This window comes from Struthio camelus, chromosome 17 (assembly GCF_040807025.1).
Source record: "Struthio camelus isolate bStrCam1 chromosome 17, bStrCam1.hap1, whole genome shotgun sequence".
Classification (NCBI taxonomy): Eukaryota; Metazoa; Chordata; class Aves; order Struthioniformes; family Struthionidae; genus Struthio; species Struthio camelus.
The window spans coordinates 18,099,380-18,124,330 of record NC_090958.1 but is presented as its reverse complement, the minus strand read 5'-3'; the positions used below and the strand labels follow the sequence as shown (position 1 = coordinate 18,124,330).

Genomic DNA, 24,951 nt, shown 5'->3' with positions numbered 1-24,951 from the left:
AACTTTTTCAGATGCGGCTGCCGCGTCCAGCGCCTTTGACCCTGGTGGGAACTGCTGCGGCAAACACACTCGCAGTGCCCAGCGGCCGGGGGCAGGAGACAAAAATCCAATAATTCAGATTGTTTCAAGACTGTGATATTTGTAAAGGACTCCACGCAGCTGCTCTCTGAAGAATTCAGGCAGCTCCGACAGCGGAACGGGGCACAGCCGCTAGCGCTTGGACAGCAACCCAACCCGGGCAGAAATACCCACTTTGTTTTCCCGAATAATTGCTTTCTTACCAAGAAGGGGGGGGAAAAAAAAAAAATCTTTAGCTTCTGCCCTGAGTTGCACCCTGTCTAGTACCAACTAGAGCTCCATCCAAAGGGTCTTGAACATTAATTTCCACCTCACCGAGGGAAAATAATAAATTAAGCTTCCGGCAGCAGAGCCGCGGCAGGCGCCGCCGACGCTGGCGGCGTTAAGCCTCGCTTTTGAGCGCAGCGCGGCGGGACCGCTCCTCCTGCCAGATTTCCAAGGCGGGGGCTGGCCGACCAAACAAGCGGAGCGCCTCAACGCTCCTGCTAAGGCTGCGCCGTGTCGACGTCCCAGGGCGCCCGGCCCGCGCCGACGAGCCCAGGGCTGAAACTCGACGGCCAAGCTGCAACGGGCCGCGCCGGAGGCGGGCGAAGGACCCGCCGCCGCGGCGTTTCCACGGCCCCGCTAGGAAACACGCGGCGCGCGCTCGCGCAGCGGCTCTTTAATCGCTGCTAGCTAATGAGATGCGAATTCCCCCGCATCAAAGCGGAAACAAAAGAAAATGTCAGCCAGGAGGAGCGAGCGGCCCCAGACGGCCCCCTCGAGCCGGGCCGGCGAGCACGCGTCCCCGAGCTGCTGCCCGGCGCGGGAAACCCTCCTCCGGAGCGAGGGGAGACCGTGGGCAAAGCGCCAGCTTCTCCCCCCCCCCAGGATACAGCACGGGGCAGCTCCCGGCCACCAGCACCCCACGGGGAGGGAGGCAGCAGCGGGAGCTTTGCTCTGGGGCTCACCAGCAGCGAGGGCTGCAACCCCGCTCGCGTCGGGCGACACGCCGGGCCGGGCCAGAGACCCCCAGTCTTACCAGTTCCCCGCTGGGAGGCCGCGGAGTCTGTGCTCAGCTGGACTAGAGGATCAGCAGCAGTCGCTCTTCCCAATCCAGACAGCCCACGTTACTCGTGTGCATAGACAGCAGCAAGCCCAGGGCAGCGTATTGCCACGGTGGTTGTCACTTCTCCTTCCCAGCCCCGAACCTGCCCAGCTGCTCCTGCTGCAGCAGCTCCCGTAGCGCTGGAGTCTCCCTTTCTGCTCGGCCAGGAAGGAAGAGGCTTCCTGGCTGTTACAGCTTTGTCACTACTGATGTTTCCCACCCGGTAGCCCAGGTGCCATCCTGCTGGAGTTACTCGCAGGACTGAGTTTCCACTGGAAAGCAGCAATTTGAGTTCAGAAGACGCTGAGGAAGGGAGGTCTTCTGACAGTGACTGGGGACAGGTCTGCTCCTTCCACTCTTGCTGTCTGCAAGGAAACTCGTCTTCCTGAGCAAGGAAAACTGTCCAAAATAATAAGGGAGACATCCACAACACACAGCATAAATAGCTGGCACACGATCTCACCCCTCTCAGCTCTTCCACTGAGAGAAACTTTGAGAGCTCCTTGCAATCCCACAGTTGCAAAATGCTTCCAGTGGTCCTCCAAGCAAACAGAAAATCATAAAATTCAATAAAAGGATTTACAAGAGCCAACCCAATACATCAGAAAGAGCCTAGATACTTCCAAGAGCCCTGCTCCACCCTCTCACTTATGCTGTCTCCCCACCCCTAGAGCTGGCTGGAGAAAAGGGCTTCCCCCAGCCCCAACCTGTGCGTGCCCCCTCCCAGCACTACGGCAGATAGGCTCCACCTGAACCCAAGAGAGCCCCTGGACACAGCTGCAAACCGAGCTGAGACCTCCACCCCACTGACATCACCAGCAAAGCTTCCACAGAGGCTCCCAGACCCCAACCAGCAGGTGCCTTCACGTTGCCCCCTCTTGCGTGCGTCGAAGCTAGCGCCCGAGTTTGCTCGGTTGGCTGTACGTGCATCCGCTCTTACCGCTACAAGCCATGATCACAAAGCTTGGGCTGACAAGGACACAGTGAGATTTGTAATGAATTTGGGTCTGCTGGCAGTGCCAGGCAGGTGTCTTGCCTTCAGCTTAACGAGGCAGTAATTGGCCCTGGGGTCAGAGCTTAGGCTGTGCGAGGAGGGGAACGTCTCTCCACGTGAATTTGTTCTCATCCCCCTTTTAGAGCCACGACTTGCACTGGGTGAGGTTTGTTTACAGGACGGATGAAGAAACCAGGGTGGCAAGGAGGGGTCTTTGCTAGCTCTGGTGCCGCTGGGGTAGCTGCAGCCCAGCAAAGTCCTGCCTGGGCCAGCGGCTGGAGATGGCTTTGTCCGTCTGCGTCCAAGGTGCTCCACGAGTTTGCTGCTGGACGCCGCCGGAGATAGGTGCCGGGCGAGGGGAACCTCCCTGCCCCAGCAAAGCTGATCTGGCATCCGTCGGTCACTCCTCTGCTCTCCCGCCAAGAGGACGAAGGGCCTGCTCGTAAATCAGACATAGAAAGTAACTTAGCCTCTTTGGCGAGCCAACAAAAACGCGGGCTTTGGAGGAGCATTTCTCTCTGGCCAAGTCATTAATAAATCAATGGGAGCCGTAAGGGAGAGGAGAGGGGCTGCATCGCCAGCCTGCACGGAGGGCAGAGAACCGCGGGCAGGTTATTCCCAGCGCCGCTCTCCGCCGCCGGGCCGTCTCGGTGGGCAGGACGGGGCGAGCGGCACTCGGCCACCTGCCCCGAGGCTCCCGCAGAAAGCGAGGAGAGCCCGGCCGGGCCGCACCGCGTCCTTGCCTCCCCCCCCCGGCCTCGTAGCGGGGCTCTCCCGCTCCGAGAAGGCGACGCCGCGCAGGTTAATAAATCAGTTTGTCTCCAGAACGGCTGGCTTTGTGCGCCTGACAATAGCCCGTTGTAAACGGCAGCCCTTTGCCTCCTCTTCTGAAAGGCTTTTAATTAAAATATGGAAGGGGCTTTTCTGCGTGCTTTAGGGAAAAAAATGGTTAGATTTCAGCACGCTCCCATTTCGCGCGTTAATTTATTCTCTCCTTCCTGTCGTTTGTGATCCACCCGATAAGTCCTTTGTGCTGGCGATCCAGCCCCGTTAGGCGGCCGAGCGGAGAGGTTCATAGCGAGCGCCGGGCTCCTCGGGCGCCTCGTCCCGGGGACGGCCGGGGCACGCGAGGACCTGCTCGGCGGGAAAGCAGCGCCGCAGCGAGCAGTCAGGCCCCGGGGCCGGACGCGTGCCGAGGTGCAGACCGCCAGCCGGATGTCCCCTCCCGCCGCCCGGGCTGCGTGGGCACGGTCGCGTGCTCCCTCCCCGGCCAAGCGGGGTTGCCTTCTCCTCGCAGCAGCGCTGCTTCCTCCTGCGCCGGCGGGGACAGCCCCTTCGGGGGGTCTCTGCCTGGGCACGACCTCTGGGCCCCACGCGCGGGGGGAGGCAGCACCGGTCCCGTCAGCTGCCACCAAGAGTTGGGGGGGGTCCTGCGCTCTGGGGAAACCCCCCCCAGGGATCCCACCACCTTCCCCGTCCCAGCGATGCCTGGCCCTGCCTGCTCCCCGCTGCCCCAGCAAAACAGCCCCCATCTCCCGCAGCAGGTTGTGGAGCGATTTCAGTCCGTTTTCCACCTTCTCATTAATGATTTAAACTTCGGCTTGTTAACGCCAAATCCCATCGCGGCAGGTGATTTTAGGGACGGGGCCACTTTCCTTCTCCCTGCAGCCTCCCCCCCGGCCCCCTCCCGACCCTCTCCCCGCCGCGCCGCGCCGCGCCGCGCCCGCGACAACGGCGCCACCTGGCGGCCGCCGCCGGCGCTGCAGCGGGCCGGGCCGGGGGGGGCAGCGGGGGGACATGGGCAGGACGCCAGAGGACACCGGGGAGGGAGGGAGGTGGCCTAGGGGACACCGGGGGAACAGAGTGACACGGCCACTCCTCTGCCACCCTTGGGTGCCCACCGTGCTCCCGCCGGGCTTGGGGCGCAGCCGCCCCTGCCTGCCTGCAGAGTGTGCACCGAGCTGTGCCCGGGCTCAGCTCTCTGTGCCCCCACGCGTGGCGTCGGCCCCCACGCCGGGGGACCAGGGCGCAGGGGGCAGGTGCTCACGGCTCCTCCGCCAGAGCGTGACCAGCCGCATTTCTGCCATGGCTACTTATCGCCAGCCACATTCCCACTACAATTAGCACATGCTCTTTAATTAATTTTCCTCTTTTATTGCTTCGCCGAAATTATCTCCGCCACGGCGCCGTTCGGCGTGTGCACGGCATCTGACGCTGCTGTTTATGGCTTTGCCCCGTCAGTGCTGCGGCACGGGAGGCCAGGATCGCTGCCTCCTCCCGGGGCCGCATCCTGCGCGCAGCACGGGGCACCTCCCTGGGACCGGCCGGCAGCCTGGAGGCAGCGGCATCGGCTGTCCTCGCCCTGTCCGCGGCCTCAGCCCGTGCCACCGGCCCCGTCCTCGGGCCGGACGGCTCCCGGCTCGGCTTCGCGGGCGGCGGCTCTTGCTCGGCCCCAAGACGGGGCTGCGCGCGTCCTCCCGGCGATTACAGCGGTGACACATCCGCCCACGTGCAGATGGAGCCGAATCAGGCAGAGCTACTAAATTAAGTCTGTCTGGAACAAACGGTTAGAAACCTCCTGGAGGCCGAGGGGTGACGGATGAAGCTCTTTGAAACTTCACGAAGACGCTGCCTGCCAAAAGGGCCGAGCGAGGACGAGTCCAGCGGGCCGGGGAAAGAGGCGCCCGGACCCCCGCGCAAGGGAACCCGAGGCGCAGGCACGTGGCCACGGGCGCAGAGGCGGTCGGTGCCGGCGGCGCCTGCTTGCGCGGCAGCCAGCGCCGGGACGCGCGGGCAACCTCCGAGCTCGCCTCGCCGGCCAACGTGGGGACGCCGGGCTGGCAGGCGCCTGGCCAGCCGCCGCCGCCGCCTCCAAACTGCAGCACCGAGCCGCACAGAAATCCATCTTCCTACCTTTAATAAGCTTTCTCCTTTTAAAAATAATCATTACCAATAAACAAATACAGCAGCCAGTGTATGTAAGCATCAAATTAAGTAGCTACATGCATTTGTTATATTTGATATAGCCTTGTTAACGGGAAAATCCTAGGTTTGGAGTATCTATTGATTTCAGCAAACATATATTATTTTACTGTAAGTACCAACAGCCATTGTAGTTAATATACAACAGTTTAATTTAAAATGCATTAGTTTAATAAAAATGCATAAAATAGAAGAGAATTGCATTAGCGTCAATAAAAAATTCAATTTCATAAATATTATCTAGTGTTAAAATGCATTGATTTCCCAGGAAAATGTATCGGTCAAAGGGAATTTACATGGGGTTGAGCGGGAACGTATCCGCGTGTATACATATGCATTAGCTTAGTCAAATGTATCCGAGGGCGGAAAAAAATATCCGTCGGAGCAAAACAGATTCATAAGGAAAGCACGGCGGCCGGGAAGGCGCGCTCGCCCAAACTGGCTTCGGAGCACGCCGGCGGGCCGCCGCGGCGCAGCCGGGGCCCCTTCGCGGCGGACGGCGGGCTCCGCCGGGGCACGGGCGAGCCCCCGGCCCCCCGCCGCCGCGCAAGGGCCGGCCGTTATCGGCCGCGGCCAGGCCGAGCACGGCTCGGCTCGGGCGCCGGCACGCCTCTCGCGGAGGCAGAGCGGGCGCGTCGAGAAGAGCAGGGGTTAATCGCATCCTTCTGGCTCCGTTTTTTTTATCGCGCTCAAGAGGGGCTCTCCTATTAATTAGAAAAGGCTTTTTCATGTAAAACACGGGCTCGTTTGCAGATAAGAAGGGACGATGCTCGATTTGGCCATTGCAGAGACACGTATGTTATTCCCTGACATCCATTCACGTGCCGCAGACGCTTCCCAATAGCTCTTTTGTCCACTACGGAGCTCCATAAATATATATACATATATATCATATCTATATATTTTAATCCTTTGTTTTTTCCCGGGTGCCAGTAAGTCCCTGAATATCAGCAGCAGGGGAAGGGAAAGGCCGGCCAGGGGCCCGGCTCCAGCCGCAGGTTGGACCCTGGTCCTCTCAGGGCGGCCAGGATCCGGCCCCCGCAGCACGGACCATCGTGTCCGACAGCGAGAAGCGAGCGGCGGAGCAGATGCACCGTCCGACAAACGCCCGCGGGTGCACCCGCAGCCATCTGCCCCCCGCGCCCGCGGGTGCACCCGCAGCCATCTACCCCCCGCACCCGCGGGTGCACCCACAGCCATCTACCCCCCGCGCCCGCAGGTGCACCCGCAGCCATCTGCCCCCCCTGCCCGGCCGGGAGGCTCCGGCCGCGCTCTGCCCTGGCGCGCGCAGCCGTAGGCTGGAAGCCCCGAGCGCCCCGGGGCCGGACCTCGTCCAGGCTGCGCAGGTGGAAACGGCCCTTCAACCCCCCGGGAATATTTGGGGGAATCTCGGCGGCTCGCTGCACGCCGGGGCAGCAGGCGCTCGGGGCCCGGCAGCGCCGGCGCCTCCACGGCCGACCGGTCCCGTTAAACCTCTCCGCGTCGCTGCCCTGATGTTTATGGATTTTTCCTTAATGCCACAAATTAAGGTAATTGGGCTCGGCTGGCCGATGACCTCAGCCGCGCTTTGCGTCGGGGTGGCGGCCGGCCGTGCCGCCATGCGCCGGGCTCGCCGCCCACCCGCGTGGTGCCTGGGCGGCCGCGCGCTCCCCGGCAGGCAGCGGAGGGTATTTTGGGGCCGAGCCAGCGCAGCCCGCCGGCTTTCCTCTGCCGTGCCGCTCGCCAGCCGCACCGGATTTCACCGGTGCCGGTGCAGGCGCACGGCCAGGGCCTTAAAAACGGTATTTGCATCCTCCGGGCGAACAAGGGCGGCGGCATCTCGGCAGCGCTGGGGGATCCGGTTTCACGAGTGCTGGCGCAAGGCCGCCGTCCCCTTTTGTTCCCGGACGTGTCCCAGCCCTCCTCGCCTTCCAAATGACTGTCCTCGTTAAGCAGCCGCCGCCGCTAACGAGGGCAGCTGGCCTCGCCTCGGCATGCGGCCCACCCAGCTCGCCGGCTCGGGCACCCGGGAGCCCCCGGCGCCGGGGGACGACGGCCCGGCCCGGCCGCGTGGCGGCTGGAGCCGCGGCGACAGCTGAAGGGCATCGCTAGGCCGCGAGTGCCGTTCCCGCCCCGGCGTGCCGCGCCGCCGGCGGAAGGCGAGAGGGAGGGGAGATCAAAATTAACGGGCTAAAAATACTGAAGACAACAAGCCCCCAGCAACCAACCCAAGTGGCAAACGGTCCCGCTGCGCGAGGGGGCAGCAGGCGCCGGCGGGCGGGGGGTTTCCACCACGGCTGCCTCCCTGCCGCGCAACCGCAGCCTCCGCCGAGGCCGGGCACGCCAGGGAGAGCGCACGCCGCCGGGGCCCGGCACGGGGAGAGTTAATCGCTCGCGTGCGGCTCCCCGCCGGCCGAGGCCCGAGCAAGTGTTGGGCTGAGCTGGGTGACAGCTGCCTCGGCGGGGGGGGTGACACAGGAGAGAGGCGCGCGGCGTCCCTGCCCGGCTGCGCGGGCCGCAGCATCCGCCTCCGGCCTCGGCCGGCCCTCTTCGCCGCGGCGCCGCGGTCCGGCTTCCTTGCAGGAGTGCGGCACGGCGGGGACGGTCGCTCTCGCCGTTCCTGGCTTTTTGAGCCTCGCTGGCGAGAGGCGACGCGTTCGCACCCCGTTGCACCCAGGGCGTGGGGCTCCCCCGTCACGGGCAGCCACGCGACCCCCAGCCTCGGCCACCCGGGTGCTGCGATGGGGCCCAACAGGCTCCCGAAGGTGCCCGGCAAAACCCCCGCGTCCCTCAGGCCCGGGGGACTGCAGGCAGGAGGAGCCGGGGCTCTCTTGGTCCTCTGGGACACCTCGATGGCTTGGCACCCCAGTGCCTCCAGCGGTCCCCCCCCCCGAGGGGCGGCACGCCACCGCGGGCTGGGGGCCCAGCGAAAAGCCTCGCTCCCCGGGCCGAATCCTGCCTCCCGGCTCCGGGCTGGGGTGCCCGCGCCGGCCGGGGCACAGCGCCGTCCCGCGCCGCCGTCCCGCTGCCGACCGACTGACAAACGCAGGTGGGAGCGCTCCCGCGCGCGCGGCGGCCGGCCTGGGGTCGGCATGTCCCGCGTGGGAGCCGCCGGGCCGCCCGGCGCTCCGGTAACCTTGAAACCCTCTGTGTCTCACATGTCACGTCAGCCGCTGACAACAACAAGCTGCTATTGCAGATTAGCCAGAGAGGGACGGAGCAAGCCTGAGACAACAGAGTTGGGGGCGGCTGACTTACCTATCACAGCCAAAAGTGGGCATGGGGTTATTTTTAAACTGGAATGGGACGTATTTATTGTTTCGGCCCGGGAGGACGGAGGGACTGCCGCCGAGATTCCTCTTGCAGCAGCGTTAGCGGCTGTGTGAAGTCATGGTGAGTACCGAGCGTCCGAGGCTGCAGGGGGAAGAGGAGACATCCATGGCATTAGTTTTCTTTGCCAGGATAGTTCTAATGGGCAGGGAGCCGAGGCCAAGGATCCCTCCTGCTCTGGCAAGGGGTTGAGCAAGCTGGGGAGCTTCTGGCCATCCCGGCTCCCTGCTGGGAAGAGCGGGGAGAAGCGGGGCCGGAGAGGTATCTCCCAGGCTAGTGGCGGTCAGCAGAGCTTTCTAAACAGGACAGACTTCTTTGGGGTCCGAATGTCATCTTTTTTCTTCCCCTTCCTCTATGCCGTGAGGGGGCAGTTCTGTCCCCCAAAACTCACCCGCTGCTCTTGGCAGAACCCCTCGGTTAGAAGGGAAAAGTTGCAGGAGTGTGTACGCAGCTGAAAAGAGAAGATGACTGACAGGCCTAGCAAGCAGCACAGTGAGCGAGTCTGTCCTCATCTCCTGGTTAAAAGACAAGTAAAGCCATTTCTGGTCGTTTTGAGCCTCAGTGCAGGAGGAGACAGATTTTTTTAATAGGCAAATGTTTTAATAAGTGCTTTGTTCTTAACTAGAGATACAGAACGGTAAGGAAGTGCCTAACGATTACAGCCCTTGCCTGCAATCTCAGCAACGCCCTCCCAAACCTGTATTTCAGCAAGGGGAGATCTCAGCCCAATGTCAATCATTTTACCTGCTGTAGCATTTTATGGCCAAGTGATTCTCCAGCTCACCCTTCCTCTGACCTATTTGGCAAAATTCTTCCGGAGCGCAAGGATGGAGCTGTACTGTAAGCAGAAATCTGTACGTCCCTCGGTGACTCGGAGCACTGCATGTGCCCACATCTCCTGAGCAATGTGCTGGGAAACCACCAAGCGCCCAGGGACTACAGCAAGGCAGCAGGCACCAGCCGAGACTACCGCAAAAGACTCAGGACTAAGAATAGGGTAGTTTCATGCTTTTATTCCACACTATAAAAAGACAGTGAGTTAGTGATACATACTTGAATCCCTGCAGGCACCCAAGAAAGCCAAGAAGAGGATTGAGGGTGCTAATTCCAATGTCTTCTCTATGTTCGAGCAGGCCCAGATCCAGGAATTCAAAGAGGTAGGTGGATTTTGGAGAAATGACCACGAGTCCTTGACACAGCATGACCTTCAGCTCCTTCCTCAGTGCTTTCAGATCAGGGACGGCTGTTTTGCAATAGCAGGTGGAATGCCCATTTTTAAATTGTTCTCATTTTAAAAGCGAGAATAATAATTCAGAGACACTGTTAAATAAGGAATTGCCTCAGAGCTTCCTAGGAGAACGCACCCTGCAGAAGAGGGAACGATGGCCCATGCAGCCGGCAGCATCGGCAACAGCAGGAACACATCATCCCAGCTAACTCCCACCAGCGGCGCAAGGAGCTCATCGTGACCTCTCCCTTGCACAGCTCACACACGGCCAGGTGTAGATCCCAGTTACTGGGATAACTGGTCCCCGTCAGGGCAGTTGACGGCTCAGGCTGCCCTCCCCAGTTTGTCCCGTCCCAGTGTGAGACAGCTTCGGCCAAGGCACAGGGGCTGTGTGACATTAGGGTTTGGGCTGCCGTAGGAAGCTGTCACCCTGCCCTGCCACGGCGAAAGGGCCAGAATTGCTGCTGGATGATTGTGATGATTGTTGCTCCCTGGCTGAGGGAGGACTCTCGCAGCCCCCTCCCCTGCAGGGCTCAAAGCCCTCTGTTCCCCGAAAGCAATGGGAGGAAGAGGAGGGTACTAAAGCCTTCACAAGGGCTGACAGCTGTCCCTCTCCCTGTGCTCCCTGTCCTCCTCCTCTTCTTCCCAGGCATTCACCATCATGGATCAGAACAGGGATGGCTTCATCGACAAGGCGGATCTGAGAGACACGTTTGCTGCACTTGGTGAGCCCCCTTTTAGGAACCTCTCCTCCCCAAAAGCTTTGATAACAGTAAAACGATTAACTGAGAAGCCGCCCATGAGTCTCCATTTAAGCAGGCCCCGGTGGTTAAGTGGATTTCATGTCTGTTTTGCTGAAACCCTCCTGATCCAAAACCACTTCTATTAGACGGGCAGATCATACGTGTAGTGTAGCAGAGCAGCTCCCGTAGCTGCAGGTGTTTAATCCTGTAGGTACTAGAAAGAACCAGCTCCTGGCTTATACGGAGCCAAATGCTCCCTTTGTTCTCTCGTGCTAAAAAGCACCTTGCTGTACCTATCCCACAGCATCCCTGGGTTTACAGGCTTTACAGGGATTTTCAGGATTTGTGGAAAGCTGTAAAGTCACAATCTCAGCTTTCCCATCAGTGAGTCCAGTACAAACCAGTGACGGGTCCAGGGATTCCCAAAGACAACCCAGGGGTAAAAGGGTTCAGGCACTCAGTCCTGTTTGTGTCTGACAGAGGTAGCCAGGAATGAATTCAGCTCACAATGTCCTCATTATGGCAGTGATCAGGTCACCCGGGGCCTGGGGGGATCCACAGCACTGGTGGGTTTGAGAGCAGGCTGGACAAATGCTTCCTGGGGAGGACTAAAGCAGAGTTGATCCTGCCATGGGGCAGGGGAACGGTCTACACAGCTCAGTCCTTTGCAGCTCTCTTTTCTGTGATCCTGGAGCCTGAAAAAAGCAGAGCTGGACGTGTCCGGCCCACCCCATTCTCTATCAGCACATGATTCTCCTCTTGCTGCTCTCGCTACTGCTCTTGTCTGAGATGGCTCCCTGGGGCTGCAGCCTCTGCTGCTTCCCTCCAGCAGGGGAAAGACCTCCAGGGAAAGGCTTCCTTTTTTGTGTCTTTAGCCCCTTGATGCATAGAGCAGACCCTGGAGGTCTGCACCCATTTGCAGCCCGACACCTGAATCACCTAACACTGCTTTCTCCTAGGACGTCTGAATGTAAAGAATGAGGAGATTGAGGAGATGATAAAGGAGGCGCCTGGACCAATTAACTTTACTGTGTTCCTGACCATGTTTGGAGAGAAGCTCAAGGGTGAGAGGGAGCCCGGGGAGCAGAGGGAGGGCTCGGCGGGCACCCACACTACCTCTGATTTCCTGCACCACTTGGACAAACCACCCACCTCCCAGGGCCTCCACCACCCTTTCAGGAGAGGCCCGGCTCCTATCACAGAGGCTCCTTGGAGGCCTCAAAGGGGAGCTGCTAAAGAAGGAAGGGCAACGGTTATTAAAACGCAGGTAACGCTGGTTGCAATACTGCAGTGTGCCGAGCCTGAGAGCCAGCCAGACTGGGTCAGAGCAAAGATGCCGCTGACTCGGTAACTCCCACGCCCGGCCAAGAGCAGATGCCTGTGGACGAGCACAGGATTCCTGTGAAATCATCTCCTTCAGCTTATCCCTCCCACGTCCCCTAGTGCCAGCTTCTCCCAACAGCAGCACAGGGACCCCCGGAAAGAAAGGCTTCAGTGGGATCATCACCTGCAACAACCCCTCTCCTCAGGAGCTCCAGTCCTCATCCCAGAAATCTTAGACAGACCAATCTATGGCCTCCCCACCGCCCTTCCCCAAGACACAGCAGATAGGACAAACTGCGTTACATACTCAGAGCAACCACCCCCCTGGAGAGGTCCCAGTGCCCAAGTGTTTGCACTGCCTTGCAATACCAACAGTCCCAGAGGCAGGGCAGGGACTGCCTGTCCAGAGACCTAGATCTCATCCCTTCTCCCCTTCTCACGTGTAGGAGGATATGAGCAAGTCTATGTGCCTCAGTTTCCCCAGCATTTAAAAAAATCCAATAGGCCACAATGCTGCTGTCCTCATAAAAAGAGGTGACAGCGGACCTTGCAATGCCTCTGAGGCTGCTGACGTTAACGGTGGTACTAAATGGTCACCTCGTAAGGGCACCAGGTCCAGTGTGACTTTGACTGCCCTGGTCGCCTGCTCCCCTGTATCACTTATGTAAGCTGAGGCATGCAGCCTCCCTGCAGATCTCCAGGAGGCTATACGGCCCAGATCCTACGTTTGGAGATCTATAAATACACCCAAGAGATTAGATATTCGCCGGATGCCAGGGCGGTGGTGACACAGCCTCCTTTGCGGGCACATCGTGACCGTACATCTGCTCCTCTCCGTGCAATGGCACGCACTCAAGGCTCAGGCCCCTGTGGGGTCTGGTATTCCCGCAGAACCCACCCGTGGTACTGCCTGCTGCTTCCCATCCTGGCCGCATGGGAGCCGACTCTCCCGACCATCTGGCCCCCCGGAGTTTCCTGCAGGAGGCTGCGGGAAGCAGGTGGCTCTGCCTGGCTTCTTCCTCCACTCCTTCCAATAGACGTGGTCTTGTCACCCACAGGTGCTGACCCAGAGGAGACCATCCTGAACGCGTTCAAGGTGTTTGATCCAGAGGGCAAAGGCCTGAAATCTGCCTAGTAAGTGCAGAGGTGCTTGGGAGGGGAGGGAGGTGATCCACACTGAGGTCTCCCTCATACTCACAATATCCTCTCTTATCTGCAGCATCAAAGAAATGCTGATGACGCAGGGCGAGAGGTTTTCCCAGGAAGAGGTATGCGTTCCTCCCCACCCCTTTCACCAGCCTCCAGCCTCCCTCCATCCCTGTCCATGCCCAAGCTGTACTGGCTCTGCTTCCCTTTCTGTATCTTGTTTCACAGTCTACTTGTGCCTCAGTTTCCCCTCTGAAAGGTATGGTGGGGTGGCAGATCAGGCAAAGTCACATTTCCAAGCAATCCTTGGGGCTACTGAGCTAAAGAACAGTGTGCTGTCAGAACCCACCAGCCACCACTTACCCTGCAGCAATTGAGCTGAGCAGGGCACAGAAGACCTGGGGTTTCTTTTCAAAGGGGGTTTGATGGGCCCCCAGCTCTTCTCCTGGCCCCAGACACAAAATTCTCCTGTGCCACATTTTCACCACCTGGCACATTTTCTTTCCTGGCAGATCGATCAGATGTTCGCCGCCTTCCCTCCAGATGTCTCCGGCAACCTCGATTACAAAAACCTTGTCCACGTCATTACACACGGTGAAGAGAAGGACTAGCCCACTCTCACCCTCAGCATGGGGGTCAGCACCGTGGGATCTCCTCTTTCTACGTCATACTGGGGGTCTCTTTGTCCCCTCTGTCACCAGCTCCTCTCCTTGATCCCATCCTTGCCCAGCTCTCTGTGCTGCAGACCTGCCTGTCACAGGGAATACAAACCTGAACAGCATCCACATTAAAATGTGTTTTGGTGAGAGGAAATTCAGCTGCTGGTGTGAGCAGTGCTTGAGTTTGTGTGGTGACTGGTGTGCAGTGTCCACGCGTGATGTGGCACGAGCGGCAACAACGTGAGAGCTGGGATTACACTGTGCCTTCCCAGGGCAGGAGGGGGCTACAACTGCTATGCTTCTGCTGGCTGCCATGGCCTAGCTAAGAGCTCTTGGATCTGTCCATCCCAGCACTACTGTCCCCCAGCCTCCTAGCCCCACTTCACAGCACCCTCACATGCCCTGTAGTCCCACTGCCCTGTAGTTTCTCAGCCTGGCCAAGCCCCCAGCCCCAAAAGCCTCTGCACAAAAAGAGCTGCTGCCTGTTTTGCATTGCGTTGTGGCTAGCAGCCATCTGGTCCCACCTGCCCAAGACGAGCACAGGTTTATCCCCTTCTGCTAGGCAGGAGGGAGTTGTTTGCTTTCCCAGCTTAGCTGGGAACACTCAGCAAGTACATTCATCCTCACCATGTCTCCCCCAGGCCCCTTGGAGCAGTCATGAAGCAGGATGGTAGCCTTGAGCCCACCACCAGGGTCCCCCATCTGCATCCTAGCAGCCATGCAAACCAGCAAGGGCCCAACTGCAGAAGCTCCCTCGTGATGAGCGCACGTTGGGTTGTGCAGGGGGGAAGAGTGGACCATGGGGCAGGGGTGCACAGCTCTCAGGGCTTTTTATAGCCCACCTCCAACTCTCTCCACGGAATTTTTGGGTGCTTAGTGTACAATAGGTGAGCTAAGCAAAAATCACTGCTGATTTACACCAGCTCTGGCCTCAGCATTCAGAAATGAGAGACAGTCACAGCCTGACAAGGGCAAAACAGAACCAAGGCTACCTCCAGCGTGAACCACCAGGGAACACAGTCACGGCCAAGCCCGCAGCGCCTGGCTTTCCCACAGTTTTGCAATGGGCAGAGACGCAGCCAAAACCCAGCTCTCATCAGCACAACCCCCTCCTTCCTGGCCCACGGTGCTGCTCGGCGCTCGCGGGCTGCCGGGGAGCTGTGGGCCGCGCGGCTGGGCTGCAGGAGAGCAGCTGTTCTCCACCCCCGGCCGCTGTCAGCCGTGGGCGAAGCGATGCCACCGTGTCATCTGAGGAGCTGTCGAAGTGTGCAAAAGCCTTTGGGATCTTTCCAGAGACGGCTGCCGGAAGCCGCGACGGCCGCAGCGGGACGGGCGCTGCGCGGGCGCAGAAGCAGAGCGGGAGTTAAGGAACGGGCCTGTTTAATTCGGCACCGCCGGCTTTCACCCGCTGGCATCGCTCTTCGCCTTCTTGCCCTTGTCGGTGGCGCTGCTCCGCTCCTCCTGGCTCTCAAGAATCAGGCTGCGCAGGCTGTCGTGGTCCAACGGCTCCTCAACTGCCTCAACAAAATGGCCACCCCCAGGGCACAGTCACCACAGCGCAGCACCCTCCCCACCACAGCGCGGCCACCAGGCTTATATACCCGGCAGGGTAGGGCAGGCCGGGCCAGGATTGGCCGGGGAGGTCAGATGGCAGCCAGGGATTGGCCAGGGGCACAAGGTGGCCGTTGTGGATTGGCTGGCTGCGTCGCCATGGCTCCCCCCACCCTCCCTCCCCCCGACCCCGACTCACAGGCCTCAGTGGCCTCGGTGGCGCGGTCGAAGCCGGGGGGCGGCGGGCAGAGCCGGGTCCTGTCCATGGTCTTGAGGAGCCCGGTGCCACCCAGGAGCGGGTTGGCGAAGGGCACGGCGTACTGCTCCCCCTCGGCCTCCGCCGCCGCGTAGCGCAGCACGGACGCCATCAGCAGCAGCTCGTTGGTCTTCTTCTCTATGATATCTGCGTGGGGAGGTGAAGGACGTCGCGCAGGGCCCCGCCGTGGCCCACCACGGACCGCGGCTCCTGCCCTAGCCCAGGTTTCTGGCAAAATCCGCCATGAGCCTGTATTCTGAGCGCGGAGCGACACAGGCCACCGCCAGCCAGTCAGGCCTGATGCAGAATAAACAGGGCTGCACCAGAGAGAAGACTGAAACGAGTCCTGAGTCGGTCCTTTAACCGTTAGGCAGCCCGGTCCCCCCGGGGACGAGAGTCCCAAGACCTTGCTCTAGCGCTGAATCCCATACCCAGGGCCAGGAGGAGGGCAGGTTAATGCAGCGTGAGCTAGCCCCCCATTTCCCACTGAGCAGGAGACACCGGCGCGTGTTGGGCGGGGGGGGGCAAACCAGCTCAAATTCGAACACAGCGCAAGGGGCAGGCTGGGCACACAAGGCCCAGGCCACGCGGCAGGGAAGGCGGGGAGCCCTGACGCACCGAAGAACTGCAGCAGGTTCAGATCCGTGATCTCCCCGTTCTCCCCCAGCTGCTCCTTTATCTTCGTGGCGTCGCAGTTCATCTGTTTGAACAGGAACTCCACAGCAGATTTGCGCTGGCCCAGGATTTTGCTGCTCTCTTTGCAGCTGTCTTCATACCGGTTGGCTTCCTCGGTGGCTTTTCTTAGCTTTTCCTATCAGCAAACATTTCGCTAGGTGTCACGACAGCCCCCTACCCTCTTCCCCCTCTCCGGTGCTGGCCAGTTTCAGTCTGGACACTGGAGACACCCCAGGGGAGGCTGTGGGATGCTCCCATCCCTGTAGGGGAGAGGCTTTAGGAAGGGGTTCCCCTAGCTCCCCATGGCACAGCCCAGGCCCCACGCACTGGAAGAGCAGGGTTGGCAGGAGCTCTGTAGTGATCTTCTCACCGTGCGCTGGGATTTCTCAGGGAACAGGGCTGCAAAAGCCAATGCAGAGCCTTTTCTGCCCAGGCTGCCTCTCCAGCCTTTCGCCAGAGCAGAGTTGAAAGGACCAGACTCCCTAGGACACATGTCAGGAAGGGCAGGGTCCTGCCATCTCGCACAGGGAAATCCTGGCCTCCGTACCTCTAACTCTGTCAGGATGTGAAGGTCACTGCTCTCTGCGTTGTCCTGCTCCATCTCTAGGAGCGTAATTTCATTCTGCATAAACACAAGCACATGGGGAGGTAGTGGCTAAATGTCAAACAGACATGCAAAACAGGCTGCAAAGCGGCAAGGCTAGACCCCGCTTTGCAGTGCCCTGGGATCAGGCACCTGCCAGCACAGCTTGAACAGCTAGGCCAGACCCTCACAATGTGGCTCCATAGAGCAAGGCTGCTTTGCACCCACTCGTCAGTCACTTCCTGTAGATTTGTCTCCTCCAGATGACCAACCCGCCCTTTCCTCCCGGCCTGGGGACTGTTACTCTGTCCTGGGAGCAGGGGCACCACCATGCCCCTCTGGGAACCATTATCCTCAGGCCAGGAGATCAGACCCGGAACAGGCAATGTTTCTTCTCACTCAGCAGCCCCACAAGCGGCTGTGGTGGTTCTCACCAGCCTGGAGCTCCCTCTTTTGCAATATATCTGCTGGGTGCACGGTGGCAGCATTGAGACATTTTTGACTCTGAGAAAGCAGCTTTCTGTCCACTGGAGTTATATTTTTGGCTACCCCTTTGCATTTTCCCATTCACACCTGTGTGGTAGCCCATGAGCTGGGCCCTGGTTTGGGTGATGATGCTGGACACCCAAAGGAAGGAAAAGCCTACCCCAACCCAAAGATACTAGCTGAAAAAGAGGAAACACAAGAGCCTCAGAGCAGGGCTGGAGCAGACCTGGAGGTCCTTGATCTTCTTCTGCAGCCTCTCCATCTCATTGTTCAGCTCAGTGGCATAGCTGAAGTAGGCAAAGTTCTTCTCCTCCTTTGCAATGAACCCCTTTACCAGCCAGTCGATGTCCCCATTCTCTGCCAGCTCCAGCAGGCGCCGGTAAGCCACCTCCCGACTCTCGAAGCTCTCACCTCGTCTCCGCTTTGCCCGCTGGATCGCCTTCAAGGCTGAAGGAGAGAAGAAGATGCTAAGCTGTCTCCTTCATGCCAGGCCCATTGCAGAGCCTTCACCTATGGATGCTGTGGGGCTTGACAGGGGCTTGGGGCAGATAGGGAGCAGCACTTCCCCTAGAAACTCATCAGGGAGCTCACAGTCTGTATGGGGATGAGAAAAACACAGGGCAATCCCTCCCTGGAAAGGAAAAGCGCCTAAAGCTGAGGAAAAGGAGCCATGGTCTTCCTTAAGGTGCATATGGGACAAGGTCCCTGCCTCCCCTTTCCTCCCTCTCCCCCAAGTCCTCCCCAAGACACACAGTGTTGCGTAGTCTCATTTGGTTATGGCTGTTTACCCTTTTCATCTGTAGGGAGAAGGGGGTTCATGGCCCCTAACTGAGATTCTCCCTTCCCAGGAGCCTGTGGGCAGAGGAGATGATGTGCCTCTAGACTGGGTGCTATAAACTGCTATAATCAGCCCCCTTGCCAGCCCCGCAGACTCCTGGTTTGCAGTCGGAGTTGCATGCGGTTTCTCTCGTGTGATACCTTCTTCCTTTTTGGCCTGTTCCTCCAATTCAGAGCGATCCATAAATTTGATGAGCATGAAAGTTTTCAGCTTGGTCTCCTGGTCCAGGATACGCTCCCGCTCCTGCAGCTCGATGTTGTACTGGACAGTGTCTTTGCAGTGCCTTTCCTTCATGGCAGAAGTCCTTGCCAGGGTCTCTGCCCTACACACAGACAGCAGTTACACAGCGCTAACACTAGCAAGTCCATCCTTCCCCTGACTGTCCATGGGCACTCCCCTGGACATTCACTGAGCATGGATTCCACAGAGCGCAAGTCAGGACAGCTCTGACATGAGGCCTCCCACATCACAGACGGTGCCTAGAGGACTTGGAGGATCCCTGGTTTAGCTGCTACAGTCTGCAGTTGTTCACACCCCAAAGACCACCGGAGCTCGGATGAGGTGTGTTTATAGAAAGCACCATAGCTATAAGGACCTGTATTCCTGACCATTCCCGTGTATCTCTGTGCCTGACCCAGCAAAGCTCCCATGATGCTGCGCACATCAGTGAGCTCTGATCGACACAGCTCTGTTAGCCCAATACCAGCAGCAAGCTAACAGAGCTCTTGGTAGGATTTTGTGCTCAGACACAGCACCTAACTGTGGCAGCCAGGCTCATTTGACCCCAGGGGCTGGCCTCTTCACCAGCTAGCTCTCCCATTCTCCAGGTATGTCTGCATCTCCACATGCAGACCTAGGACTGACAGGAAAGAGAGAGCTCCATAGGGCAATTCACCCCATCCCAAAAGACATCTGGAGTAGGTGGAATCACTCCCCAGAGGTACCAGTGTCCCTCCATTGACTAAGTGCCTAACCTTTAGACAGCTCCCAGCTCTAGATAAGAGGGTGATGAACCCTCTCTCTGAAGTTGTCATTGGTTTGACTCAGGTCACAAATTGCCCTTCACTGTTGAGTTTACCACAGAGGGCTCAAAAGGCCGCGTACCGCTGCTCATAGGCTTGCGTGGACCGCTCAATGACAGTGTCCATCCTTCTGTTCTGCTGATCCAGCTTCTTGTGGAGGTTTAAGGAGAAGTTGTCCAAAATGGCTTTCTGGATTCGCAGGTTTTCAATCTCTCCTCGGAGCTTGGTATTGGTGGTTAGGATGGTATCAAAATGGACAGTGACCTGGGAAGAGGGAAGCAAAAGGTTTGTGGGTGGGGCAGGTCTGGGGAGTTCAGGCCTCTGCTGAAAAGCCTTGACCAGGACTAGGACAAACACAGCCCAAGAGATCTTAAGTAGGCCTTGTGCTAGCCTCATCCCCAAGGCAGGAGAGGCCGCTGCGGGTGAGGCCAACTGCGGCAGAGACCTGGAGCTAGTATTGTCCAAGGCAAGGCTGGCTTCAAACAGCTCTGTTTTATCGCTAAACAGGTGCAGACCTTCGGGCTTCTTGGCATGGCACAAGCACTGCATTTGGGTCACCAGGCTTGAAGGAGTCTTTGAGACATTCTGGAAGCAATCAGGCCAGGGGAACAATCCGAACCCTTTTTGCAGCTTGTGTGGACCAAATGCATTTGCACTATTACCTTTTATCCTGATCAAAAAACTTTTTGCACACAGGCCCCAGCCTGGCACCCCACATGATCTCCTAGGTTTTGCACCATGTTTGCTTACATGGTTTAGACGCATCTCCAGTGTCTGAATCTTCTTTTTCAGCCATTTGCTACTGTTTGCTTGCTTCACCTTTGCTGCTATCAGGTTTTGTCTTGTAATCTTTTTTTCCATCTCCATTATCTGCACACACAGACACAAAGTTAAAGCATAATCTCCACCCCTGCAGTCTGGACTCATGTCAGGACACTTAGCCAAAGAAAATACCCTCTGTTGACCTGAACTACAGTAAATATGTCATTAATGAGATCATAGTTATAGAAACTGCTTAATCCCACAGGATCCTATTCTGCAGATGCAGAAACACAAACCGTAACGAGGAATCCCTTTATTTTCATGTCACCGAGGAAATGCATTTCTCCACCTCTGGAGGGAAATTCAACAGGTGTTGAACGAGGCACAGCAGCACTATGTGTAGAGTGGAAGAAGCAATGAAGAGGGTTGTATGATAGTGGTTCTTGTGCTGACCACACAGGGATCTGTACAGCCCTCCCTAGAAATGAGTGGAAGACGCTGTTTGCCAAAAGTGGGGAGCTGTCAAAGGGAACAAATCCACAAGAAGAATGAAGAAGTTGGAGAACAATGAACCAGGGTCAGGTAGAAGAGCTATGACTCAGCCAAGAGATCCTGAAGTCACTGATTGAAAGCTAACCCCCTTGTGGAAAGCTCTACAGCATTCCTAGCAACTGTAAACTACCTGAGCATGTTCCCTTACTGCTGTCATGGGTGACTTGTTCAGAGCAGAAGCTACACGGACTTGTCACTTCTGCAGCACTGGGCTTTCTTTGGCCTCCCGCTCCACCACTGACCAGATCCAACCAGACTGTCCCCGGGAGAAGTAATGGGATATCCCTCTGATGTGTTGCTACCCCTTTAGTTGCCATGTCTCAGGCACATTTAGGAAGTACTACTAAATGTTCCATTTTTGCCCCTCTTTCAGGAGCAAAGTCCAGGAAAAGCACAGGGTTGCTGCATGACCCTAGGCAGGTGTGTGCAAGAGCTGCACAGAGCCCCGAGATGACAACGCTTAGAGTCAGACCCTACTTTCCTGGCCGGTGCCGCTGACTTGAACAGGAGCATGGCAATAACCATTTGTCATTATCACATATCTTTTGCTGGGAAGCAGCTTTATGTTCCAAGACCTGAACTAAATGCGTTTTACATATTGAAGTTTCAGCCATAGCGTTCACCTGCAAAGGGACCACATGCAGGACACAATACTTTATTGTGGCTTTAACTATTTAGTTCAGGGCTTTGATTTACGCTGAGTCTTTCGTGACAATAGTTGGAGAAATGAAAGTACTATCCATGGCATTCTACTATCAAGGACCATAACTGGGTAGAACATGTATTGTCATTTTACAGCACAGTCCCATAACCTCCTTCACCCTGTTGGGGAACACGTGCATTGCTGCTCGTACAAGAAACCCTACTGATTGCCTTGGTATTACTCAGGTAAGATTTACAAAGATATGTGACGGGGTAGGTAACCCCTTTGAAATGCTATGTGATGTGCATTTATAGAGACATGTGGAACTGTTTTTCCTCCTCAGCTGCAAACTGAAAAGGCCAAACCACAGTCGCACCATGGCAGAGAGCTTTTCACTCTGTGGCTTTTCTGTGCTATATCATGCTCAGCTGGGGAATGGTTCAGATGCTCTTACCTTTTTGTCCAGGTCAGCTAACATGGCTTTTCTGGCTCTAATCAGAGAGTCATACTGATCTTTGGTCTGCAAAAGGAATTTAAACTCCACACGATTTCTGTCATCCAGCATCATGTTTCTTGGGGACTTAATATGGCTCAGCATTAATGACATCTCTTTGTGTTCTTGCTTCAGTGAATTTATTTCTTTCCTGTAGAAATAGAACAATAAGTGACATTCAGCACACTCTGCCTGCACAGCCAGGGCAGGTTCTTACCCTTTCCCATCTCAGTGTCAGAGTAGCCCAAAAATCCCAGCTTGCAGGAAATTTCCAATCACAGCGGAGCCGGGTGAAGCTGCACTCACTCCTGAGTGTACATTTGGTGCTTCATGTTGGCTCCAAAAGATTTCTTGCTTTCCGCCAATATCCGAAACCGTTGCTGCAGTTTCCTGAGCTCTGCCTCAGCCATCTTTTCTTTCTCCTTCGCAGTGAAGTCTGAAACTGTCTTCCTCAAAGAGGACCCTCTCCACCGCTGCAGAAAGGGAGAGCCTGATCACTTAAGAAAACACAAAGTGCAGCTGTAGACAACCGATCTGGACCCAAGTAACTGGAGCGGGTTAAAGGCATCACCACCTCCAGCTGCTTAGTATGCGCACAGCTATTTGCTACCACCTTCAGCTCTTCGCCACTACCCAAGATGTTCATTACCACTCAGCAGTGCTGAGCCGCACTGACAAGCTCTGTGAGCACTTCCGATCTGCTTCAGACAAAGTCTAGTGGGTACTGGTGGTTCTTCAGTAACCCGCTCCCCAGGCTACAGCCACTCTCCAGGGCAAGGTGCGTTAACACCAGCTGAAATCAGTGCACGTTCAGCACAGCGGCTGAGCCATAGCCGCACACCAATTCCATAGCAGGGTGCAGACCTCCAGCTGCAGGGCAGGGCAGGCGTCTGGGAGTAGTCACCTCTCATAGCACCCAGCATGACTGGGAGGCCGCGTGAGTCAGAACCCTAAATCACCCTTGGGGGCGATGCAAACCAACCCAGCTGACTTTGCGCAGAAGCAGAGCAGGAATGCACGCAGTCCCACCCCAGGAAGGTAACTTCTAGCTGAAAAACTACCTAATTGGTGAGCTAGATCCACAACGGGGTACCCATGTCCTGAGCTAACCCATATTCCCTAGCCCTTCCTCCCCCAATACCCAAACTGCAGGACACGATCTCATTCCCAATATGGGATGGCAGACAGGATCTGTCCCCAGAGCAGCACAACACCTTGCTGGCAAAAGGCAAAGACGGAAAGCCTAGCTCCCCATGCGCTGTCCAGGTGGCATTCACTCCTGCAGGTAACCCTGTCCCCACCGCAGATCCTCCGTCGCGTTTCTGACACCAGTACTGGGCAAGTTCAAGTTTGGATTGTGTTTCGGTTTTTACCTTTGAACCTTTCATTGTTCCCAGCTAATTCAGCTGTTTGCTCTGCAGACGCCGCAAGACGGGAACAAGAGAGCCTCTGTGGGGACAGGCCTGGTTTCGAAGGGGAAGAATGAAATCTGGTTAAGGGGATGATGCGGTTGGGTCAGCAGATCTCGCGGGCTAGCTCAGGGCTGTGGCCGTGCCTCCCTACCCGGCCCCAAACACCCGCTCATGTGTTTGGCACATGAGGAAATAATCACAGATGGCTGCATGATGAATAAAAGGAGAGCATTTGTAGTGATGTCATCGCAAAACATGTTCCTCTTATCGAGTTTATAAGTAGGGGAAGAACAGATGGTTTGAGCTATTCCAACCCGTTCAGTATCTGGGTTTCCATAGAAATTCTAGCGAGGCCAGGCACCGCCGGAGCGCGGCGCCGCCGGCGGCAGAGCACCCGGGGAGCGCCCAGCGAGGGGCCGTCGGCTCGGAGACCCGCGCTCTGCGGCCGGGAGCTGCATTAGCCCCCGTTCTGCCGCAGCGGGGAGATCGCGAGGCCTGACTCCCGCAGCCCTCGTGCCGCTCTCGCTCCTCCGACAGCACCGAGGCGGCGCGGCGGGCTGGGGGAGACGCGGGGGGACGCAGGGGCCGGTTCCCCTCCCTGCAGCCAGCTGCACGGCCTCCCCGCTCCTCGCGGCTGCGGCGAGCCAAGCAGGCTGGGAGGGAAGCAGCGCTACGATGCCCCCGGCGCCGTACCCGAGAGCGGCCGCCGCGCGCCGGGCCGCCAGCTCTCACCCAGCGGGGCGAGCGCAGCCCCTCGCGGGCTCCGCGGCGCAGGAGCGCGCGGGATGGGAGACCACGGCGTTCGCACCTGGGGAGGCGGAGCGGGGAGGAAGGGCCCTGCGGGTCCGCGCCGGCGACGCGAAGGCGACCGGGGCTGCGCGCGGGGGCACTGCCCAGGAAGGGAGGGCGAGAGGAGACCTCAGCGCCAGCCGGCGTGGGCCAGGGGCCGGTCCCGCGCTCCCCTGAGCCGGTGCCCGGCGACGGTCCCTGGCCCGGTTGCCGTGGCGGCGCCGTCGGGGTCCAGGCCCCCGCGGGATGCAGCCCCATCGCCGGGGCGCCCGCAGGAGGGGGCAGGCGGCCGGGGCACCCACGCACCCTCTTCTTCCACCACCCGCCACCACCCCACTGGGAGCCCGCACTGGATTGACCAAAGGAGGTTGTATGTTCCCCAAAAATAGCCCTGAAACAGGTGCTCGGAGGCTCTCTGATAGCGTGCCCGCAGCAGGCAAAAACTCTCATTTTACCTGCTCCCCCTTTGCTCGGCAGCGTTCAAACCTGTCCGAATAACCTCGGTCGCGGAGGCTTTCGCTCCGACCCGAGAGCGGCAACCGGGGCCCTGCTTCGCCTGGGCACAGCCATCCCTGGGCAGCCCCGGGGTGTCTCGGGGCCGCCGCTCCCCTGCCCTGCTCCCAGCCCCTTCGCCAGCTCCCTGCCGTTTCCAACCGGTTTCACCCGGGGAGAGCCAGCAATCGTCACCTCGCCGCCGCTTGGCCTCCCCTTGGCAATAAACAGGCTTGGAGCAGCATCCGGATGCCCGCAAAGCATCCGCCATCGCGAGAGCAGCAAACGGCCTGCTCCCCACGGCCGCCAGACCCCAGGGCTGGAGCGGCGAGAGCTGCCTATCTACACAGCCAATACAGGGGGCTCAGTTAGGATTGGGGCCTGCTTCTCTCCTTTCCATGCAGGGCAGCGTGTGGGAGCAGCAGGCTGAGTCACAATCCGTTCCCCATAGGATGGGGAGCCCGAGCAGCGCCTTCCCGGGGCTGCCGAGAGGGCTGCTTCGCTCGGGCGAGGATCTGGGATCCCTGCAGGGCAGAGGGGTGAGACAGCGCCAGCAGGTGAGGGGCGCCGGGACGGCTGCGTGTTGTAGCCCTGGCGTTGCTTACTCAGCGCCAGGGTGGAGGGGAATAGAGAGCCGGTGAAGGTGAGCAAAGAGCATCCGTGTCCCAATTCGCACGGCTGCGGCAGGCACCGTTAGTTCAAGGAGATGAGCAAAATCCCCAAACGGCTCGTTGCTCTTGAGACTGCGCCTCCCTGTTATCCCAGAGACTTTGATGAGCTAACAAGCCAGCCAGCAAGTTTCAGGCTAATTCACAGCCAGATGGGCTCTGAGGATGCATTTAATTGGA

At 58.3% G+C, this 24,951-nt stretch overlaps 2 protein-coding genes across 2 annotated transcripts; one reads left to right on the top strand and one right to left on the bottom strand.

The window, feature by feature from the left end:
* Positions 1–8,283: 8,283 nt before the first annotated feature.
* On the top strand, positions 8,284–13,706 carry MYL2 (myosin light chain 2). The gene is made up of 7 exons (XM_009666558.2): positions 8,284–8,513; positions 9,518–9,607; positions 10,328–10,403; positions 11,381–11,485; positions 12,803–12,878; positions 12,964–13,012; positions 13,403–13,706. Exons 1-7 carry the CDS (start codon positions 8,511–8,513, stop codon positions 13,499–13,501), a joined length of 498 nt encoding a protein of 165 aa, XP_009664853.1. The 5' UTR covers positions 8,284–8,510; the 3' UTR covers positions 13,502–13,706.
* A 1,244-nt stretch (positions 13,707–14,950) lies between these two features.
* Positions 14,951–23,869, bottom strand: CCDC63 (coiled-coil domain containing 63). The gene is made up of 11 exons (XM_068911509.1): positions 23,555–23,869; positions 21,717–21,883; positions 21,372–21,561; positions 19,711–19,830; positions 19,043–19,224; positions 18,079–18,260; positions 17,327–17,547; positions 16,579–16,653; positions 15,975–16,167; positions 15,300–15,503; positions 14,951–15,063 (listed from the first exon to the last, which is right to left on the bottom strand). The coding sequence occupies exons 1-11, from the start codon at positions 23,867–23,869 to the stop codon at positions 14,951–14,953; spliced, it is 1,962 nt and encodes a 653-aa protein (XP_068767610.1).
* Between the last annotated feature and the right edge of the window lie 1,082 nt (positions 23,870–24,951).

Coding starts and splice junctions, on each gene's coding strand:
- MYL2 (XM_009666558.2), top strand. Junction 9,608..10,327: donor AGATCCAGGAATTCAAAGAG/GTAGGTGGATTT, acceptor TCTTCTTCCCAG/GCATTCACCATCATGGATCA. Junction 13,013..13,402: donor AGAGGTTTTCCCAGGAAGAG/GTATGCGTTCCT, acceptor CTTTCCTGGCAG/ATCGATCAGATGTTCGCCGC.
- CCDC63 (XM_068911509.1), bottom strand. CDS start 23,869: ATGGGGCTGCATCCCGCGGGGGCCTGGACCCCGACGGCGCCGCCACGG. Junction 19,225..19,710: donor TGGAGATGCGTCTAAACCAT/GTAAGCAAACAT, acceptor CCCTCTTCCCAG/GTCACTGTCCATTTTGATAC. Junction 16,654..17,326: donor AGAAGATCAAGGACCTCCAG/GTCTGCTCCAGC, acceptor GTGTTTATGCAG/AATGAAATTACGCTCCTAGA.